At 36.4% G+C, this 20,440-nt stretch overlaps 1 protein-coding gene across 2 annotated transcripts in view; it reads right to left on the bottom strand.

The window, feature by feature from the left end:
* The window catches only part of LOC141487779 (uncharacterized), a 201,212-nt gene that overhangs the window by 4,712 nt on the left and 176,060 nt on the right, over positions 1 to 20,440 (bottom strand). For both annotated transcript variants that reach the window (XM_074187305.1, XM_074187306.1), the window contains 9 exons: positions 14,543 to 14,652; positions 12,216 to 12,365; positions 10,323 to 10,376; positions 9,583 to 9,750; positions 8,516 to 8,668; positions 8,167 to 8,298; positions 7,358 to 7,510; positions 5,072 to 5,281; positions 2,610 to 2,730 (listed from right to left, as the gene is read on the bottom strand). In XM_074187305.1, coding sequence (XP_074043406.1) covers positions 2,610 to 2,730; positions 5,072 to 5,281; positions 7,358 to 7,510; positions 8,167 to 8,298; positions 8,516 to 8,668; positions 9,583 to 9,750; positions 10,323 to 10,376; positions 12,216 to 12,365; positions 14,543 to 14,652 — 1,251 coding nt within the window. The remainder of the gene's footprint in view (positions 1 to 2,609; positions 2,731 to 5,071; positions 5,282 to 7,357; positions 7,511 to 8,166; positions 8,299 to 8,515; positions 8,669 to 9,582; positions 9,751 to 10,322; positions 10,377 to 12,215; positions 12,366 to 14,542; positions 14,653 to 20,440) is intronic.

The raw sequence follows: 20,440 nt of genomic DNA, 5'->3' as shown, positions 1-20,440 counted from the left end.
TGCCATGCTTACTTTTCTTAGCTACCTCTTAAATCATCTTATTCTTTTGGAATCATTCACATCCAAAGTGGTGACCAATAGAGGTCGGCACCTTTGACTACTTACCACTTATAACTGGAAGAAAAAGGAAAAAGCAAGTGCTTCCCTCACATACTATTTTACATTCTGTGGTGGTGAGCTGAGACTGAGGAAAGAGTTGCAATAAGGGTTACAATTCTGAAGGGAAGCGATGTGCAGCAGTGATAAAAAAACAAAGTAAACCCTGCTTTTGAGTTCTAGAGTTGTCCTACATTTTTACTAAGTTCTTTTTGTATCTCTTGTTAGTTGGATGCCAATAATTTGTTGAGTAATATAAACATTCATATAGCAATCCCTTTCCTAAGAAAGTTAGGAAATCCTCAAATCTTTTGGTGACTGGTATCCTAGCTGAAGTGTGGATGGAGTGATTTCTAATTTTGGAAAAGAGCACTGCTTTATCACAGCTTACCTACCTAAGCCCTTAAAACTAGGAATTTTTAAGCTTTGTGTGTGTATGTGTCATGAACTCCTGTGGATTCTGGTAAGAATCTATGGACCCCATGTCAATAATTTTTGCAATGCTTAAAAATACATAGGAATACAAAGGAAATCAATTACATTAAAATATAATTATCAAAATATGTTTAAAGTTCAGGGATCCCAGGTTGAGAAAGAACCACTACTTTAGACTGCAAACTTCCTCTACTATAACCTATTTTTTGGGTTGTAAAAGATATTTACACTGTGTATAATCTTTTTTAACTACTTAAAAATGTTTATAAACCTCAGCTCATAATTCACTTTTCTCATGAAAAGGCATTTATAAAATGAGGTGTAAAATCTTGCTCCATTAAACAGTCATGTCAATGGAAAGAAATCAACATTAAGAGCAATGATTGGTATGGAAATTAAAAAAGATGACAAGAGAGGCAGGTGTTGGGGAAAGGGAAAGTGCTCAGCCTGTGATGGAACTCCTGGGGGGTAGGGAGGTACAAAGGCACCAGAGACTAGGGACAGCATTTGAGCTGAATGCATCAGAGAAGAAGCACTAAAACTATTAGGAAGGAACAGATGCTTTCAGGAAGAAGTAAAAAGCAAAGATTGTATGGAGTAGGTATTTCATAAATGTTTGGACTCAATTGAAAATAACCACACTCTATTTCTATCTCATGTTTCTTTTAGAGATTATTTTATTCTGATTCCTCAGTTATTTTCTCTCTTCTCTCTCTCATCCTATTTGGACCAATGGCAAGAGAATGTGATGAAAGTGGTTCAGTATTTTCCAAAGCACACCCCAGCATATCAAAAGACCATATCCCAAACGTTCAGGTAGATACTTATACACAGGTCAAATCCATGATCTCCAACCAGATTTTTCCTTAAACACCCCCAGAGCCTCAAAGCAAAATCACTACATGGGTGAATTCTTTCATTGCCCAAGAATTACTGGAAATGAGGATTATTGGAGGAAAGAATACAATTTCTTTTTTTTCTTTCTGCCCCTCTTATCTCTTCACTGAGTAATCCCAGGGCATGTGAACTTGACTCTGCCTCTTAAAATCATATTTGTCAGGTTTGCATATATTTTAAGAAATAGCGAAATGTATATAACATAAAGGACTAAATGCATATTTATATAAAATACAGAAGTAAAACTGAACCTGAGCTTTCTCTTTTGAGGAGGGGATAGTGGTTTGTGTCTGATTTCACACATGTAGGGATCCGATGGTGAGGGAATTTCTAACAATACAAATAAATCATCAATAGTTCTACAATTTATAGTCTTGTGAGCTCCCCCTGGCACTAGGAGAGATCACCTGTTATTATAATCTTTTCATGTTATAGATGAGGCAATTGAGGACCAGAGAGGTCATAGGATCATAGAATTAGGAAGAGACTTTTATGGCTTCTCTAATCTACCATTTCCATCCCATTTTATGAATGAAGGGTTAAGTGACTTGTCTGAGGTCACACAGTATTAGAACGACCATCTTTAGATCCTTGGACTTCCAGGCAGTGTCCTGTCCAATGTGCATTCCCTACCAAAATTACTAACATACATTTGCCTACTTTTCTGATAACCTCTAAAAGAGCTATAATTTCCATTTTGATTATTGTTTTGACATGGTTTGCATCTCACCTCCCTGAGCCTCATTTTCTTCATCTGTAAAATAAAATGATTTTTTTCAGATATTCTCTTAGATTCCTTATCTAGATCTATTATTCTTTGGTCTTAAATTCAAGAACTTTAATGGCTTTGGAAAGCCATTAATCTGTCATTAATCTGATTGGTTCAGTCCCTCAGGACTGGACATCCATTTCAATCCCATCTTTCCAAGGATACAGATTTGATTTTATAGAACTAAATCTTCTTTAAATGCTATGTTATATAATAAAATATGTAAAATTTTAATGTAATAAAATTTTGTATAAACCTAGGTAAGAGAACCTTAACAAAAAAAAATGCCAAGTATGACTGTATAAAAAAGGGAAAGCTTTGTGTTTGACTTCCCTGCTCAGGTGGTTAATTCCCCCTTACTTTAAAATTCCAAAGTGAGGTTTTTCTGGTAGGGGAAAAAAAGCTTTCTGACCTCCCAGTGAGTTTATTTGTGTTGATGCATTTTCTATATCATAAAGCTGATTCTGCAATTCATCCACACGCTGGAATGCATCCAACTTTAAACTTCGTTCTTGGGCAAGCTGGCTTCTTATCTAATGAGATAAATCACATAAATATATGTTTTATGGAAAATAAAATTCACAGGAATACATTTTTTCATTTGCAGTTCTTATTTAGCTAGTAAGCATTCATGAAAATTCTATTTGGACTGGGATCCATCCCCAAACTTTTAGTGTTCTGTCAGACAGGAAGAACCTTTTAAAAGCAAAGAGGAACATGGAATATGGTTGGGATGAGTATGCCACAATTGGAGTAGATATAATAGAATGGATAAAACCTAGTCCTTTTAACCTCATCTATCTTTTTACCTGTTGTAAATCAGCATTGTCTTTATAAACCCCAAAGTCTCTTTCCCTTGTATGGTGCAGCATTTAAATGTGAGTAGCCCTGATGTAATTGGGATTAAGGACTGCAAAGACTACCAGACTCACTAGAATGACAAACAAGCTAGCTACTCTTGCCTCTAATCCACATTTCAAAGCCAATTCCTATGGCTACTGCCATTTTTGTAAGGCATTATTTGAAATGACTTACTTGTATTTTCAATTTCTGGTTTAATTCAAACTTTTGTCATTTCTGGTCAAAGACAGGCTGAGTAGCATTAACTAAATATAGTTGTAACCAAGAGGAAGGCATCCTATGGACACAGGCTATAAGGTTTGTTTGTTGCCAAAAATTATCTGAGAAGAATAATTCTAGATTAGGGGGTCTGTATTCTTGCTCAGACTCTTTCACTCAGGCAGGATAACTTGCACTATTTTTGTTCTTACCCCCTTTTTTTTTTTTGCAAGGCCAATGGGGTTAAGTGACTTGCCCAAGGCCCCACAGCTAGGCAATTCTTAAGTGTCTGAGGCTGAATTTGAACTCAGGTACTCCTGACTCCAGGGCCGGTGCTCTATCCACTGTGCCACCTAGCTGTTCTTACCCTTTTTAAGACTCTACTGAGAAGTTACTTGCTTATATGGAAACAAAGATCTGACTAACACTCCCAGAATGATGTCATTTAGGTAAATGAAGTAAGGTAAACTGTGTATTTGTGGATATGCTAAATGTTCTTTCATTATCACATGGGCAAGGTTTGAAGCTAACCCCAAGAGTAATTTAGTTCAACAAACGTTAAGTCACTGAGAGATTAGGGGAATTGCCCAGGGTGTGCAATTGCTAGTGTGCAATAGAAGTGAGACTGAATTTTTGTCCATTTTGTCATTTTGCTTATACATTTAATCAGTGGTCATTGAGTGAATTAATATTTTGTTTGTATTGTAATTTATTCCTGCTTTAATAAAAGTAGGTTGAAAGGTGGGAATTCTTATTAAAGATTTCTGTTTTGACTGTACCTTTTAAGAACAGTTTATTTCACTACCTAAAAAAGTTGTCAAAGGTTTGACATTGTCATCACTAGTTTGTCCTCCCTTCTAGGATTCTGTAGTTCAACTCATAACAAAGACTTTAAAGATTCAGTTCTTAAATATTATTAATATTTACTGTTATAATATTTTAGTTTTCATAAATCAAGAATTCCATTTTTTCAAATATGATTTTTATCAATGATATATTGCCTAGTATATTTCTTTCTTTCTTAATCCTTCCCAATTTTTCCCTAAATTCCTAAAATTCACTCTTTTATTTTATTTCTATATCTTGATATGGAAATATCTTGATTATTTCTTATCTTTAATACCATTTGCCTTCTGATCACCTTCATTGGTAGTCTAAAATCATAGTTACTAATTTTATTTTATTGTCCTGTTCCTTTTATGATCTCTCTTTTATTTCCTTGTCAGCTTAAGCTCTTTAGTCTCCCTATGGGTGCTCCACAAATTGATATCCATGGTCTAATATCATATTCTACTGGTCATAATTTTTCCACCTATTAACAGTGTGATTGTGGACAAATCACTTAAACTTTTCATGCCTGTTTAATTATCTAGTCCAACCCTTCCATTTCTCTTGATCAATGATTCTTCTAGACCTCAAATTATAAGATTTGTGACCTTTTTATTGTGCTATTATATTTTTGTACAAGTAAATAAATCACAACTCTCTTCTCCCCTTTCCTGTTGCCTTTTTTTTTTTCATTTTTTGCCTCTATTTTTACCTTACTTTTATGGGATTTCCCAAACTACTCATTCTGATTTCAGGAGTCTTAGGATGGGTTCATATCTTGACTCGGATGTTATTTGACCTCAATATCTTCAACTATAGAACCAGATGGGCTGTACTGGATGATCTTTTAAGGGTCAGCCCTTTTATCTCTAAATCCATGATCAAAAAAAAGCTCCTGTGAAATCTTTTTTTTTTTTAAATCATTAAATGTGTCAGGGGGCAAAAGATGATTTATGAGAAAAATCCTCTTCTCTGATTTGGGGTTACCTGTTGGATTTCTTTCTTAATTTTCTTTTGTTGGAGTTGGCCCATCTTAGAAGATCTTTCTACTTCCTCAGTGAGAAGATAGAGACTTTGTTCTTTCTTCTCCAGATCCTCCAAGAGTTTCTCCATGTTGGCTGTTTTCATTTCATCCAACTGCTGCCTATTTAGAGTCTCATGGGCCATTTTGTATTCAACTTCTTTCAACAGCTGTTTCTAAATCATGGAAATGCAGAACATGATTGAAAATGACTGTAAAAATAGCAAAATTTGCCAACTCAGCAGACAATCCAGAGCTGGTGCATGCCTGCATTTGTTAATTGGCAACTGTACAAGGATACTGTTGGACTCAAAATTCAAGGTGTGCATTGAAGCAATTTTATCTCTCCAGTTCACAAAATTCTAGATCTCTAGTTCACAAGTTGTACCTTCCTGTGCTCTTGTCATTTCATTCAGTCATTATCAGGAGGGCAACACAATTATTAATTTTTTTCATTCAATATTATGGTCTCTGAATGAACATTTGATGAAAAATAAAGTGAACATTTTGTCATGGCAATCAAACTTCCCATAAAGCAAGTAAGAATTCCTCTCCATAATCACATTTGGGAGTTTTCTGATTGGCCATTTCCTTCTTCGGCAAACAGGGTTAAATGACTTGCTCAGTGGGTTCACACAGCCTGGAAGTATCTGAGGTCAGATTTAAACTCAGAAAGATACATCTTCTTGATTTCAGGCCCAGCACTCTATTCACTAGCTGCCTACCAATCAAACACTAAAATAATAAATATATGGTATTTTATGGAGTCCTCTACCTTGGAAATTCCAGAATCTGACAGCTAAATGTTTGTGAGATTAGAATTTAAACTATATAATGAATATCATGTGTTTCCATTTTCTTTAATCAACAATTATTTATTAGTCATTAATCAGACATTGTAATAGGTATGGAAGAAAAAAAAATGAAGCAGTCCTTACCCTCAGGAAGTTTACATTCTATGGGAGATAACATGTATACATACAAGTGTGAAACAAATGTATACAAAGTAAATTCAAGGCAATTTTCAGGGGGTAAGTAGCTGAGTATATGAGACATGATCTCATGCAGTCTTTGAGTTAATCTAGAAGAAACTTTGGATTCTAAGAATATGAGGAGAAGTGTCCAGAGCATCTGGGGCTTTGAGAAGAAATATTCAGGTATGGGTTTTATGCAAAATATAGAAATGGGAAGTGGAATGTTTTGGGTGAAGAACAGCTGCTTCGGCTGACCTGAAGAGTGTATAAAATAGATAAGAAATTGAATCACAGATAATACCAAGAATGTAGCAATTTATGGAAATGAGGATGATTCACTTACTGTCCTTAGCAGGGGGATGGCATAAAGGACTGGGAGTGCTCATTTTGGCTTTGCTTCTGAGGCTCTGAATAACTCTGTGTGAAAAAGAGTGAAGACCTACCTCTGCAAAATTTTGGGACTGGTAATGCTAAATTCTACATAGCTAACTCAGTTTCCATAGCCAAAATGTCAGAATCAAAAATAGCCATTTCTCTTTGGTTGTGTGACATTTTAAATATACATGTGCCTAAACAATAGTTCCTGTTGATATATAGCACTTCAAGCTTTATGAAATATTTCCTCACAATGACACTATGAGATAGGTCTGTTTAGTATATAGTATCATCATTTGACAGACAAGGAAACTGTGTCTCAAAACTCAAGTGACTTACCCAAAGTCACACAGCTCCTAAAGGTCAAAGCAGGGATTTGGGACCCTCATCTCCTGCCTTCAAGAGCATCATTCTTTCCATTATTTTACTGTCACATGAAAGATCAACAAGGAAGTGACTCAAGGGGCCATTAAGATGCCCAACTCCTTCTTTTGCCCCACTCACTGCTTCGTGCCCAGGATGGATAGTATCACTTCTCAGATAAAGCCTAAAGTTCGGTTGCTTTCTCTAAGCTTGTCTTATGTCTTCTTTATTATTCCTTCCCTGGGCTTTTTTTTTTTTTTTTTTTTTTTTTTTTTGCGGGTGGTGGAAGAAAAGAGGAGATCCCTGTACATTAATTCTTTTTGGCCAAATAATTGGAACAAGGGACAAATGCATTCATAATTTCTCTCTGAATCAGAAGTAGAATAGGAAAGAGATTAAAAAAAATAAAATCACCTGGGGATTTATCCCTTCCTTCAAGCTATATCTCTAAAATGTCAGAATAAGATGATACCTTAAAAGTCATTTAATCCAGCCCCAGGCAGAGGGTGAGGAAGAGGGACATGACAGGATCCCAGCTACCTGCTTGTCAAGCTGCTTCTCCATCTTCAAATTCTCAATTTGAGATTTGGCCAGAGCCTTCCTTAAAGCCAGTAATTGTTGTTGTAGTAAATCACTCTTGTGTTCTGCCATTATCTTGATTTGCAAATATTTCTTTTTACTTTGTGTAACTTCCTATGAATCACCAAACAGATGGTAAGGAAATTTCATTTCAGTATTTTTAGATTTTTACAAGTTACTTACTCTTTGACCCTTTGTGGGACTATAGAACTGACTGGTTTCCAGTTCTCAGTATTTACTCTCAGAATCTGTTTCTAGAGTGTGTGAATAATGAGACAGATAAAGATCAATGAGAAATGCATCAAAATAGTAAATGGAAATATTCCCAAGTCACTATCAATTTTTGTTCTAAATTTAATGTCTTTTAGAAATTTTACTTTCCTCATGAAAGGACACAGAAGTAACTTCTAAATATATACATGTGTTAACAACTTTTTGGACAAATAACCTGCTAAATCACTGCTAAAAATCTCTCCATGAATGTCTTTTTTTTCTTTTCAATTTCTGTTTATCCTCTTCATATTCTGATATCAAATTCCCTTTATTATTTGCTGCCAATTGCTCCTTTCCCATTTTCTCCAAGACTATGACATTTAATAGGCTTTGCATTTTCCTTCCCTCCCTGTGTTGAGGTCTGTTGATCACTCTTGTACCTATCAGACTTCCTTCAACTGATTTCTTCAGGAAAAAAAGTCTTACGTATATTTAGCTTGTGAACCAAAAAAGACAATTATTGCTTCTTGTTCTGTAATTTTTAAAACTTTCCTCACCTTTTCTGCATTTCTTAACTGTCTCTGGAGCTGCTGCTGCTGTACAGTTAGTTTCCAGTGACTTAAGGTCTTCACCTTGCACACCAGCTCCTCCAGTCGCCTGTTTTCCTCCTGTAGGGCCTGAAACTGCTCCTGGAAATGAAGCGACATTATACCTATTTACTTTCAGGAAAAATCGAGACTTTAAATACTAGTAACAGCATTAAAGATAGAGGGTTGAGTAAATACTGAATGCAATGCTTTTGGAGGAAACACAGGAAAAAGGAACCTAAGTGGGACAAATTGAGAGAGCTGCAGAGACAAATACTAGGATGAAATATTCATTGTTGGACTAAATGGGATCACTTACGTTGGCTAAATTTTCTTTCAGTCCATTAGCAACTTTGCTGAGGCCAATTTTTTTTTTTAAATCAATCATACTGTCAACCCCTTCTTTTCTCACTTCACTGATGAGATCACACACTTTCCGGCTCATTTTAAGCTGATGCTCATCCAATTTCTCCTGCCGAGCAAAGAGCAGTTAATAATGTGTTGCAGTTGGGGATTGTGGGTGAGGGTGGGGTGAGATGGGTATCTGGCCTTCCCTAGACTGAACTTTAAATAATTATTTCAGCCAAAAGGCATAACTCATAAGGCATTTTGTATTGCTGTGCATGTCCTAGAGAGCTTGAAGCTTTGAAATTTTTCAGATTTAGACTAAGAGTTGGCAAGGACCATTAAGACCATCTAATCAAACCCCTTCATTTTGCAGAAGAGAGGACCCAGAATCAGAAGTGTATAAAGATACACTGAGAAAAAATGACAGAGCCAAGATTCTGGATTGTGATTCTGGATTCAGGACTCTTTCCATTGAACTGAATTGTAATTTCCTTCTGGCAAAATGTGTCTTCATGGCCAGAGGAATTCATTGAGAAGGCCACTGAAGATTACCAAAGTCTGCTGGTATTTTGAGTCTGCAAGATTGGCATTTTTAGCTTTTGCACATAGGTTGTGTTCACATGAATAGACAAAGATAGACTAAGAGGCTAACATCCTGAATATTTACTGCTGGCTCTCCTAACAATCAGCAGAGAAGGCCACTTCTTCATAAAAGATTGGTAGTGGAAATATTAAAAAAAACAATAAAAAACTTAATTTTTCTTGGTGTTTGGATGCCCAATGCCTGACCCAGAATTGGCTGATTGATCTAAATAAAGGGATATCTGTGTTTTAAAACAAAAGCATTCATTATAGGAAACAGTATTGCTGCCTCTGTCTCTCTCTCTGGCATATTTAATGTGTAATTAGGTCTAAAATTCTATTAATATAGAACATCTCCCTGTAGATAATCTATCTGAGCACTGCACTATACCTGGGGTTCCAGTGACACAAGGAAACCACTCAAAACTTGTTATCTAGGATCTAGGATATACCTACTTTGATGTGTAAACAGGTGGCAAATAAGGCTCGAACTAATGCTTCATACTCCTCTTGGACATCTTTTCTTATCTTTTCCTTGAGGTTGAGATTCTCATCTTCCAGATCCGTGAGTTTGGCTCTCAGAGCAGTGATTTCCAAGATCATATCCTGCACGAGCCCTACTTCCTAGCACAGGACATTTCAAGAATGGATGACGGCTTAGGAACAGCAGTAACCCAATAGTTTACATAGAGCTGTTTTGTGAACCACAGAAACCAGAGACTTGAGATCAAATGGTTTAATGAAAACCATCTTTTGAACCTTGAATAAACAGGGAGAATTTCCAGTTGCATAAGATGCCAAACAGAGCTAGGATTGCATCTACAGGAGGCCAAAATAACCAATCAATTTAGTGATTTTTTTTTAAACTATGTTGAAAACAGTAGCTGTGAGTTTGTCTTTCTTTTTTATTGTGTACATCCCAAATTGTTTTTCAATTCCTCAGGTCAAATATACACTAATTTAGGTGGTTAGAAAACTTGTTTTTCAATGGCCTCCAATTAAAGTCACTTGCAGAATTGAAAGATGACCCACTGTGAGCATTTCCCCAAATTTTCTGAGTTATTGAATATTATTGGTGGTCACTTGGGGAATCTACAATTCAAGGTGGCACAACTCTACTTAAAAATACCTGTTACAGATCAATGAAAAGAGAAGAGAATACAAGAGATGAGTTAAGTGAGTGGCATCTAACCAACCTGGTGAACATTTTCTTCAAGTGGACTTTGAGCTGTCCTTACTGCATTTAGTTCCTGGAAACCAAACAACAAACAAGTAAAACATCAGGGCAAGAATGTAAGGCTTGAAAAGGAGTCCTCAAAGGTCACTGAATCCAACCATCCATAAGATGAAAAAAAACTGTAAAATACTGGGGTCAGTCTTTTGCAAAAAAGGTAGTTCAAATATATATATATGAGGGGTGAAAAGGACTGTGCAAAAATATCTCATTTTATTTTATACAAAAAATCTGGAAGATAGGCACTATTATTATCCATGTTCTACAGATGAAGAAACTGAGGCAAGCAGAGACTGAATGACTTTCCAGAGTCACAGAGTCAGGGCCTAAAGCTGGATTTGAGCTAAGGTCTTTGAACTAAGGGCTCTATCCAGGGTACCATCTCACTGCCTATCTGCTACCTAATTACTTAAAGATTTCAATGACCTCTTCTTCAGATCTCTGAATCTATAAACCTAACCTGAAAGGCAGAGAAAGAAAAATCAAGTAACTAAAAATAGAGTTAATTAGCTTCAGAGCTAGGACTAGAATTCATGTCTCCTAACTCCCAATTTATTCTTTTTTTCATTATGCCAGACTGGTCCTTCCCATAAACTTGACCAACTGCAATGGACTTCAGTAGCACATATGCCCTTTGAGGGCAGGAACTGTTTCCATTTTGTCTTTGTGTTCCCCTTCCCTTAAATATAGTGCTTCAAGTATAGAGCACTCATTAAGTGCTTGTTGAAGTGAACTGAAACAATCAAACAGGTAACTTTTTCACAGCTCATTCAAAAAGCCATTAGTTCATGTTGATGAATCCAAGACTCTTTGTAGAGCACAATGGCCTGGAAGACTTCAGTCTGTGCTTATTGCATGGTACAGCAGTATGGATAATTTTCAATTGTCTTTTCTAGTGGAGGAGAATGATTATGATAATACCATATAGAAGACAATCCAAAAGTCATTCATATGTAACTTCACGTAAATCTTTTTCAGTTATAGATCTATTTTCTAATTATTTTTCTTGTGGGAATATTGGAATTTTACTGGCATCTTATTTTGATGCTATTTGGAAAAGATTTGTGTTTGAGATAAAGTGAGCTTTTCTGGAACTTCACCATTTTATGACAATCTCATTTATAAGAGTGCAGCAGGTGTCTCAGTTGTTAGAACACTGGGCTTAGAATTAGGAAGATTCATCTTCATGAGTTCAAATCTGCCTTAAATAATTACTGGTTGTATGATCTTTTTGCCTCAGTTTCCTCATTTGTAAAATGTACTAGAGAAGGAAATTGTAAACCATTCTAGTATCTTTGCCAAAAAAAGCCCAAAAATTGGGTTACAGAGAGCTGAATATGTCTGAAAAATGATTGAAAAAAAGAAGAAAAGAGGTTTCAGAGCATACACCCTGAGAGCAGAGTAATACCAAAATTCATAGAATCTTAGAGCTAGAGCTGGGAGGGACCTAATAAAGGATCACATATTTAGCAGTTTTATTGGGACTTTAGCCCTGGACTTGACCCCAAATCCAGAATGTAAACATTTGTCTGAAGCATTCAGTACTCCTTGAGTGGGTCAGGGATAGCAATTCGATCCCTCACTTCTGCTTGTCACAACACTGTACTTTCTTCCATAAGCACATCCAAGTGACTCCAGTATTAATAGTACACAGTATTGACTGTGCAGCTTAGAGTCCCTGGATTGAAAGAAAAAAATCTTTATCTTAAAGAAGAAAGGTATATGGAAATGGGATTCAACCCCAGTCATTTCACTGCAGAAGTCACTCAACTTTCTTCACTTTTACAAGTTAATTTGTGGTACCCTTCTTTAAAACACTTTCCAAGACATGGCCCTTCCACTGCCATGAATATACCTGTTCCTTCTGGTAGAGTATCTGATTGGCCTGCTGCAACAAATTTTCATAAAACATAGAATAAGTCTCAAAGTTGCTACGTTCTCTGGTCATCACATCACAACCCAGAGAAAGGAGACATGTCTCTAAGTGGTCTTTCTTAAAAGTGATCTGTAAAAGAGAGAGATGATAATTAACATCTGTGAACCTACATTTCAAAAGCTTCATCACCATGAAACACAGCTGATGATACTCTTAATCCTGCTTCCCCTGTAGGACTCAGTTCAGACCCATCAAGCTTCTGTCCTCTTTGCCTCCCTCCCTCTGGACAATGCCTACTTTTCCCTTTACTCTCTTTCTCTGTGATATCTGTTTGAAAAAGTCTTTAACCCTCAGAAGGAGGGTCAATATCTCAAAAGAGACCTAAGCTCTTCCACAGTTGGAAAATGTATCTGAGCTGCCTTAAACTAAGATTATTAATAAGTATTGAATAAATGTGTATTAAGACTTATTATATTTCACACATTTTCTAAGCTCATGGGGATTTTAAAAGGAAGCAAAAGAGAGTCCCTGCCCTCAAGGAGCTCACTGCTTAATTGATATGTTTATAACAAACCTTCAACTTTTAAAATGTAGGGTTTTAAATCAGTTTTTGAAATCAGGACAATGTCCTAGTATTGTTGGAAATCTATTTAGCTTAGGGTTACCTAAGACAAAGTGCTATATAAATGTCAGTAGCGGTAACAGCCACTATTGCTATCGTTACCCCTGCTACTACTACTACTACTACTACTACTACTACTACTACTACTACTACTACTACTACTACGGAATGGGGTTACGGCTTAGGTCTCTTGACATACAGTGAAATGGTCAAAATCAAGTCTTAATTGGGAAGATGAATTTCACTTTTTCCTAAAAAAAGTCTCTTATCTAGGTCTAAGAATGGAAAATATATATATATATATATATATATATATATATATATATATACACACACATACATACACTTCTAAGGCTAGAGACAGGTTTATTGTTAACTCATTCCTTGAATATAGTGTCATGGGAATCACCTATCAATTCTCTCTTCTTCTTTTTTTAAAATTTTATTTATTTAAGGCAATGGGGTAAAGTGACTTGCCCAAGGTCACACAGCTAGGCAATTATTAAGTGTCTGAAGCTGGATTTGACCTCAGATCCTCCTGATTCCAGGCTGGTGCTCCATCCACTGTGCCACCTAGCTGCCCCTATTCTCTTCTTTAAAAATTTTTTTAATTTTTTTTTTGCAATTACATGCAAAGATAGTTTTCAGCATTGATTTTTGGTCAGTCTTGTGTTCCACACTTTACTACCTCCTTCCCTTCCCTCACCCCTCCCATGATAGGGAGTAATCTAATTTTATATATATATATATATATATATATATATATATATATATGTATATACACATATATACACACACGTATATATGTGTGTATGTGTACAATCATGTTTAATACATTTTCATATCAGTCATGTTGTGAAAGAAAAATCAAAACAAAAGGGGGAGAAAACATGAGAAAGAAAAGAGCATAAAACTACTTTTAAAAAGTGAAAATAATATGCTCTGATCTACATTCAGAGTATATCCATAGTTTTCTCTTGTTGTGGATGACATTTTCTATCACAAGTCTTTTAGGTTTGTCCTTGGTCCCTGAACTGCTGAGGGGAGATAAGTCCTTCATAGTTGATCATCAAACAATACTGCTGCTAATGTACATAATGTTCTCCTTACCTCTCCATTCTTTAACTCTTCTTCCTTTTCATGCTGGACCTGTTGTTGTCTATTATACCACATTGGTAAAATCTAAGAGAGTAGTTTTCTCTCTCACTGTTACTTCATTGTTACCAACCAAACTGTAGGCAAATAGATTTCTACCAGCCTCCTCTAGGGTGTATTTTTTCCCCCTTACCAAGGTCCTTAGTTAGGGTGTCCTTAACTGCTCTAAGATCTGTAGGGGACACCCTGTATTTTAAGCTCTAGCCTAAAAATTTTAATTCCATCTTAACACCATTTTCTTAGACATAAGTTACTTTCCAAATATGCCTGAATCATTTCCCTTCATTTGGCAGTGGTAATGAAAATGCTACCCATGGCAGAATATTTAAAATGATAACAACAAAACTGAAAATAAAACAAAAAAATCCATTTGCAGCCCATTTGATTATTTTTATACAGATCAACCTCATTATCAATACTGGCATTCTAAGATCAAACATAATGCCAATTCAAGAAAAGAAGTGGACAAAAGGGGAGATTATTCTATTTAAAAAGACTAATTAGAATCTGGTTATTCGTGAACTCATACCTCAAGCTCACCATCTTGATAACTTTCCATTAACCGCTGAATAAAAATTTCAACTATTTGTGGCCTTATAATGGACATGTTTTCTTTTATAACTGGTTGTTTCCAGAGATCTAGGGAGAAAAAATATACCGTTCCCCATCCCCACCCCCAAAAGACATTGTCAATAGAAATGAAACAAAACACTGTTAAATAGTAACAAAACAGGCACTATCTTCTTAAAAGCAGTGAATATAGATCACAATGACAAGGTGATTTAGCCTTCTATTCCCAATATAGTATATTGAATATTATAGGCACTTAAATGTTTGTTGAAATGAATTGGAATTTTTTGGAGGGTGACAGGGGATGGGGAGGGTTGGCCTCAATATTTCTCTGGTTCAAGATATGGGTTTTGTGAATCATGCACATACTTGTGACTGCTTCAGAAGTGAAAGGAGATTATTTGTCCTTACCATGGCATAATGAATAGATACTTGGAAGCTTTGGGTTCTTATCCTGTTTCTGAGACTTAATATGTGGGCGACAGTCACTTAATGTCTTAGTAGACTTCCTAAAGATTTCTCTAAGTTAGAGACAGCTTTCAATTTGAGATGTGTATGAATAGAGATAGTTTCAAGAACTGAAGAAACTGGAGATTCTTTATGTATTTGTCCGTATCCACCTACATTTCTTTTAAAAATTATTTTGAACCACATTGTTTAATGGGCAACTTCATTCTTACCCATGGAATCCTCTTGGAGACCAAGAGTAAAGAGGTCGAATAATTGACTTTATGTAAAAAAGAAAGGTAAAAAGAATAGAAAAGAGATAAAGCAAGACATGACCAGTATTTTGGGGTTAGTGACTTTTATCAATTCAGGTTCTTTCTATGCTGACACAAATGGCAATCCTTTTTCATCTAAGTAGAAAATCTTCATGAGTTTCTATGGTTAAAATATTGTCATCTATAGGACAGTCCTTTGTTGATGAAGCTCTTAGAACTTGTTGAGATTGGTCAAGACATTTCATCCTTAAAGACTGCAACTGGAGTCTTTAACTCCCCCAATTCCCCCCAAGTTTAAATTCTACTAATAAAGCTTCTAAGAATTCATGGTCACCTCCATGTAAGAAAGGCTATGGAATAGGATATTCATGGAGGAATAGTGATTTTTCTGGTTTAAAAATAGAAATTTTATGCTAAGTATGAGAAATTCACAGAAACATGGGAACATCTGTATAAAATAATACAGAGTGAAATAAGTGTTCTTGTGGGAAAAATATACCCAATGAACATAATAAAATGAAAAGATATTAAAAAACATAAATTTGAGTAATTGTTTTAAAATAAATTTTCATTGATATATTTTTTTATTTTTTAAATTTCTCCTAGTAATCATTTCCCTCCCCTCCCAAAAGTCATCTCATAAAGAAAGAAATATTTATAAATAAAAGCAAAAACAGGAAAAAAGAAAGTCAGCAAAACATATCAATCTAGCATGTAGCACAGTATCTGAGATATAAAAGGCACTTAATAAAAGCTTGTGGATTGACTGACATTGCAAAACTCTGCAAAGATATTCAATGTTCCACTTAACCCATGGGCCTTTACAAAGAGGTGAGAAGGTACCTTTTCATATTATTTTTGGGGCCAAGCATGGTTTTTTTTAAACTTTGAATGATTGAAACATCTAATCTTGGCACCAGAGAAGATAAGACAGCATCTCCTTTTGAGTGAGAAGTGTAAGCTTATGCATGAGGAATGCTACACAGCAAGATCAGACATGGTTATTAGGTTGCTTGGCTTGGCTTCACTGTGCTCTTTGTTACAAGCTAGGGAGTAGGGGGAGGGGGATCTTTGGATGCAAAAGGATGCTCAGAAAGGACTGTGCTATAGAAGCAAAGGCATCGGTAAAACTTGTTTTAAAAGAATTGTGGGTTTTTACTGACAGCCTTTAGCCCATCGTCATATTTATGCCAATTTGTTGGGGCTGACCATCTCCCTCAACATGTCCCCCCCCTTGGAAGCCTTGTGAAGGGTAAGTCAATAAATAGGCTTTTATTGAAGGTCTACTATTTCAGGCTCTGTTATAGGGACTGATAGGATGAAAAGAACAAGCAAAATTGTCCTGTTCTAAAGGGCCTCATAGACCAATGGGGGAGACAGTGGGGGGGGGGAGGGGAAGGCATCAGCAGAGGAGGGGACAGAGGGTTGGGGAGAGTAGGAAAGACTGTAGAAGGTGGTGTGCTTCAACTGAGTCTTAAAGTAAGCTAGACATCCCAAGAAATATGGAGTGCGTGCTAGGCAAGGGGCTCAGCCAGTGCAAAGACAAGGAGATGGGAGATGGAGCACTGAAAAGCAAGAAGGAACCAGGCTTTAAAATATTTTAATAATAATAATAATAACAACAACAATATAGCATCTACTCTTAGTGCTATGAAGATATTATCTCATACGATTCTGGGAATAAACCCAGGAAGTGAGTATTGTTATTAACCTCATTTTACAAATAAGGAAACTGAGGTTAAGTGACTTACACAAGGTCATATAGCTAATAAGTATCTGAGGCTGAATTTGAACTAAGGTTGTCTTGACTCTATCACTTAGTTGTCTAATGGGGGATGAGGGTGGAAGGGAAGGGAAGAGGATAAGCCTTTATATGGCTCCTACCACATGGCAGGCACTATATTAAAGTGCTTTACAAATCTTATCACATTTGATCCTCAAAACAATCCCTCAAGGGTTATGCTATTGTTATTCCCATTTTTTCAGTTCAGAAGAACCTGAGGCAAATGGAGGTGGTGACTTATTCAGGATCATACAGCTAATATGTGTCTGACACTGAACTTACTAGATCCTAGGGAGAAACCAGAGTTTCTGAGTAGGGAATGGACATGATCAGATCTGGGCTGTATGAAAATCACTTTGGAAGTTTTGTGAAGGATGGACTAAAGTTCAGGGAGACCAATGAAAAGGCTATTGCAATAGCCCAGGTTAGAAGGGATGAGGACCTCCACCAGGGTGGTGGTCATGCCAGCACAGTGAAGGAAACAGATGAAAGGAGTATTATGGAGGGAGAAATACGGAGATTTTGCAGCTGATTAGACAATATTAATAGCAATAGTTTGGATTGACTTACAAAGCACTTTACAGATACCTTCTGAATGGATCCTTACAACAACCCTGGAAGGTAAGTAGGGAATTATAATTATCCTTACTTTACAGATAAGGAAACAGAGGTAAAGGAAGGTAAAGTAACTTGCTAGCAAGTATCTGAGGGTAGATTTGAACTTAAGTCTTCCTTCAACCAGTTCTAGTACTCTAAACACTCCATCACTTTGCTCCTAATAAGTGGAATTTTCATGGTGAGGGAGAATGAGGAGTTGAGGGTGTCACCTGGATTGCCCATGTGTTTGACTGGAAGGATGGTGGGTATCCTCAACAGAAATAAGAAGTTGGGAAGAAAGTTGATTTTGGGGTGAACAGAAGCTAATGAGATCTGTTTTGTACATATGGAAGTACATTCAGGAAATGTCTACTGGGCAGCCCTTACATAAAGCTGAAGCTCAGGAGAGAGAGGACTAGGGTTTTATGCATAGTTCTGGGAGTCATTTTTGTAAAGATGATAACTGAACACATAGGAAATAATGAGGTCACCAAAAGGATGTTAGAAAAAAGAAAATTTAGGAATTAACCCACAGTTAGGAGGAATGACATGGATGATGATGATCCAGCAAAAGAGACTTGAGGAATGTTAAAAATAAGTGAGAAGAGAGCAGTGCCATAAAAACCCAAAGAAGAAAAAGCTATAGAAGGTGGTCAACATGATCAAATATCTTATGCAGAGAGGGGATCCAGAAGGATGAAGAAGGAGAAAAGGCCACTGAATTTAACAATGAAGAGATCACTTGTTTACAGTTTCAGTTGAATTATTCAATCTCAACCAGGGGTTTAGTAGAGAATAAGAGGAGAGAAGAGTTGCCTATGGACTGCTGGTTAGTAATGGGCAGTTATGAAGTACAGTGGATAGAACACTGAGCTTGGAATCAGGAAGACGCATCTGCAGCCTCAGATACTTACTAGCTGGGCAAGTCATTTAATTCAGGTTGCCTCAGTTTCCTCATCTGTAAAATGAGCTAGAGAAGGAAATGGAAAACCACTCCTGTATCTTTGTCAAGAAAACCTCATAAAGAGTTGCACATGACTGAACAATAAGAGGAAAGAAGTAGAAGCATCCAGTGTAGACAGGTTTTTCAAGAGGATTATCTAAAAAAGGGAGGAGAGATATGAGATAATCACTAGCTGGAATAGTAGGATTAAATAAATTGTTTTGTTTTGTTTTAAAGAATGGGAAGTCTGTACATTTTTATAGGCAGCATAAGCTCCCTGGTTTCCTTTCGGTCCTAATTAAAACCAACCTTTACAACCCACCACCTCTTAATTATAATGTCTTCTGTTAATTATTTTCTATTCATCCTATATATAGATTGCTTAGAATATATCTGTTTGCTGCTAGATTGTAAGCTCCTTGAAAATAGGTGACTGTCTTTTGTCTCTTTTCTGCATTCTCAGTTCTTAATATATTGCCTGGAACGCACATAGTAGACATTTAATAAATGTTTATAGACTGACTAAAATAGAAAATTAGAAAGTGAGAGGAGATAGTGAAATTCTCTGAGAGTCACAGTCACTAGAAGTTAATTCTCCTCTTACCCATCCTAGCCCCTTCTTTTTCCTGATTGAGGAGAGGAAGAAATCAGGGGATCTTCTATGCAGAAGAAGTAGACCATAGGCATTAACGTTTCTGATTTGGAATGACATTTTATATAATTTCATATTCGTGTATTTTCCAACGGCAGATTTTTTTTATAGTAGAGAAAGTAAAGCTACCATTTCAGTATAATCCCCTGTCCAACATGGGAAAAAGAAGGTATAGTATTCATTAGGTGGAACATGCTCTCTGTTCAAGTAGTGTCAAATAACAAAGCAAAACAAGAGTGCAGTGTTTTCAAGTCAGTACTTTCCAGTGAAATTCCTTTTTTTTTGTAAACATTTGTCTGCAACCTTTCAATCCAATCCCATTTGATAAATCAACTCAACAAAGAATTATTGAACTCATGCTACATAAAGACACTGGGTTTCTACCAGTGGTTAATCTTTCCGTGTCTGTGTGTGTGTGTGTGTGTGTGTGTGTGTGTGTGTGTGTGTGTGTGTGTGGTTTCCTTTTATTTGTATGATTTTTACTCTTAAACAATACAGCTTTTGAAAGTGGTCAAACTTGTTCATTATGAAGTTGAACACCTTGAACAGGATACATTTTCAGACAGGCTGATGGGTACGTTAAAAAAAACCTGGTGAGTGACTAGATCTGCCTTCCAGCCACATCTGTTGTGAGTAAGTAGTGTTGAATATTGGCTGGCTGGGGTTCAGTAGAGGTTGGCTGTTTAGGGTTTGGCTCTGGGCAAGGTTGGAGGGGATGTAATTGAATGTAGCCCCAGGACTATTTCCCAATATGATGCTCCCTCATCATGATGTAAAGTTCAAAAATCTATCAGCAAATGGAATCAGGGACCAGGGAAGGCCAAGAAAAGTGAGGCATTGATCCAATGAAAGCAATTCTTGGTAAAATAGGACTAGTTGTCTGTGTCTCATTATGAATGTGTGTGGTCATTATTCTTTTGAGATGAAGTATCCATTTTTGTCTCTTTTTTTGTTGTTGAAGTATCCATTTTTGGCAGAAGGGGTGAGAGACACACTAGGTTGTAGTTGGTCTGAGTTTCCTGCCTCTTTCTCTCTTATCTCAGTGTCTTTTTGTTTTCCATGTCAACTGTATGTTTGGAACAGCTTTCTAACTTCCTGAATACAAAACCACCTCTTATCTCCCTTTGAAAGTTACCCAGGCCCTATCCCCTCCAGGAAGT

The sequence above is a fragment of the Macrotis lagotis genome, chromosome 5 (assembly GCF_037893015.1).
Source record: "Macrotis lagotis isolate mMagLag1 chromosome 5, bilby.v1.9.chrom.fasta, whole genome shotgun sequence".
NCBI classification, from domain to species: Eukaryota; Metazoa; Chordata; class Mammalia; order Peramelemorphia; family Peramelidae; genus Macrotis; species Macrotis lagotis.
Note: the sequence above shows the minus strand (reverse complement) of the source record. Positions and strands in the feature narration are given on the sequence as shown.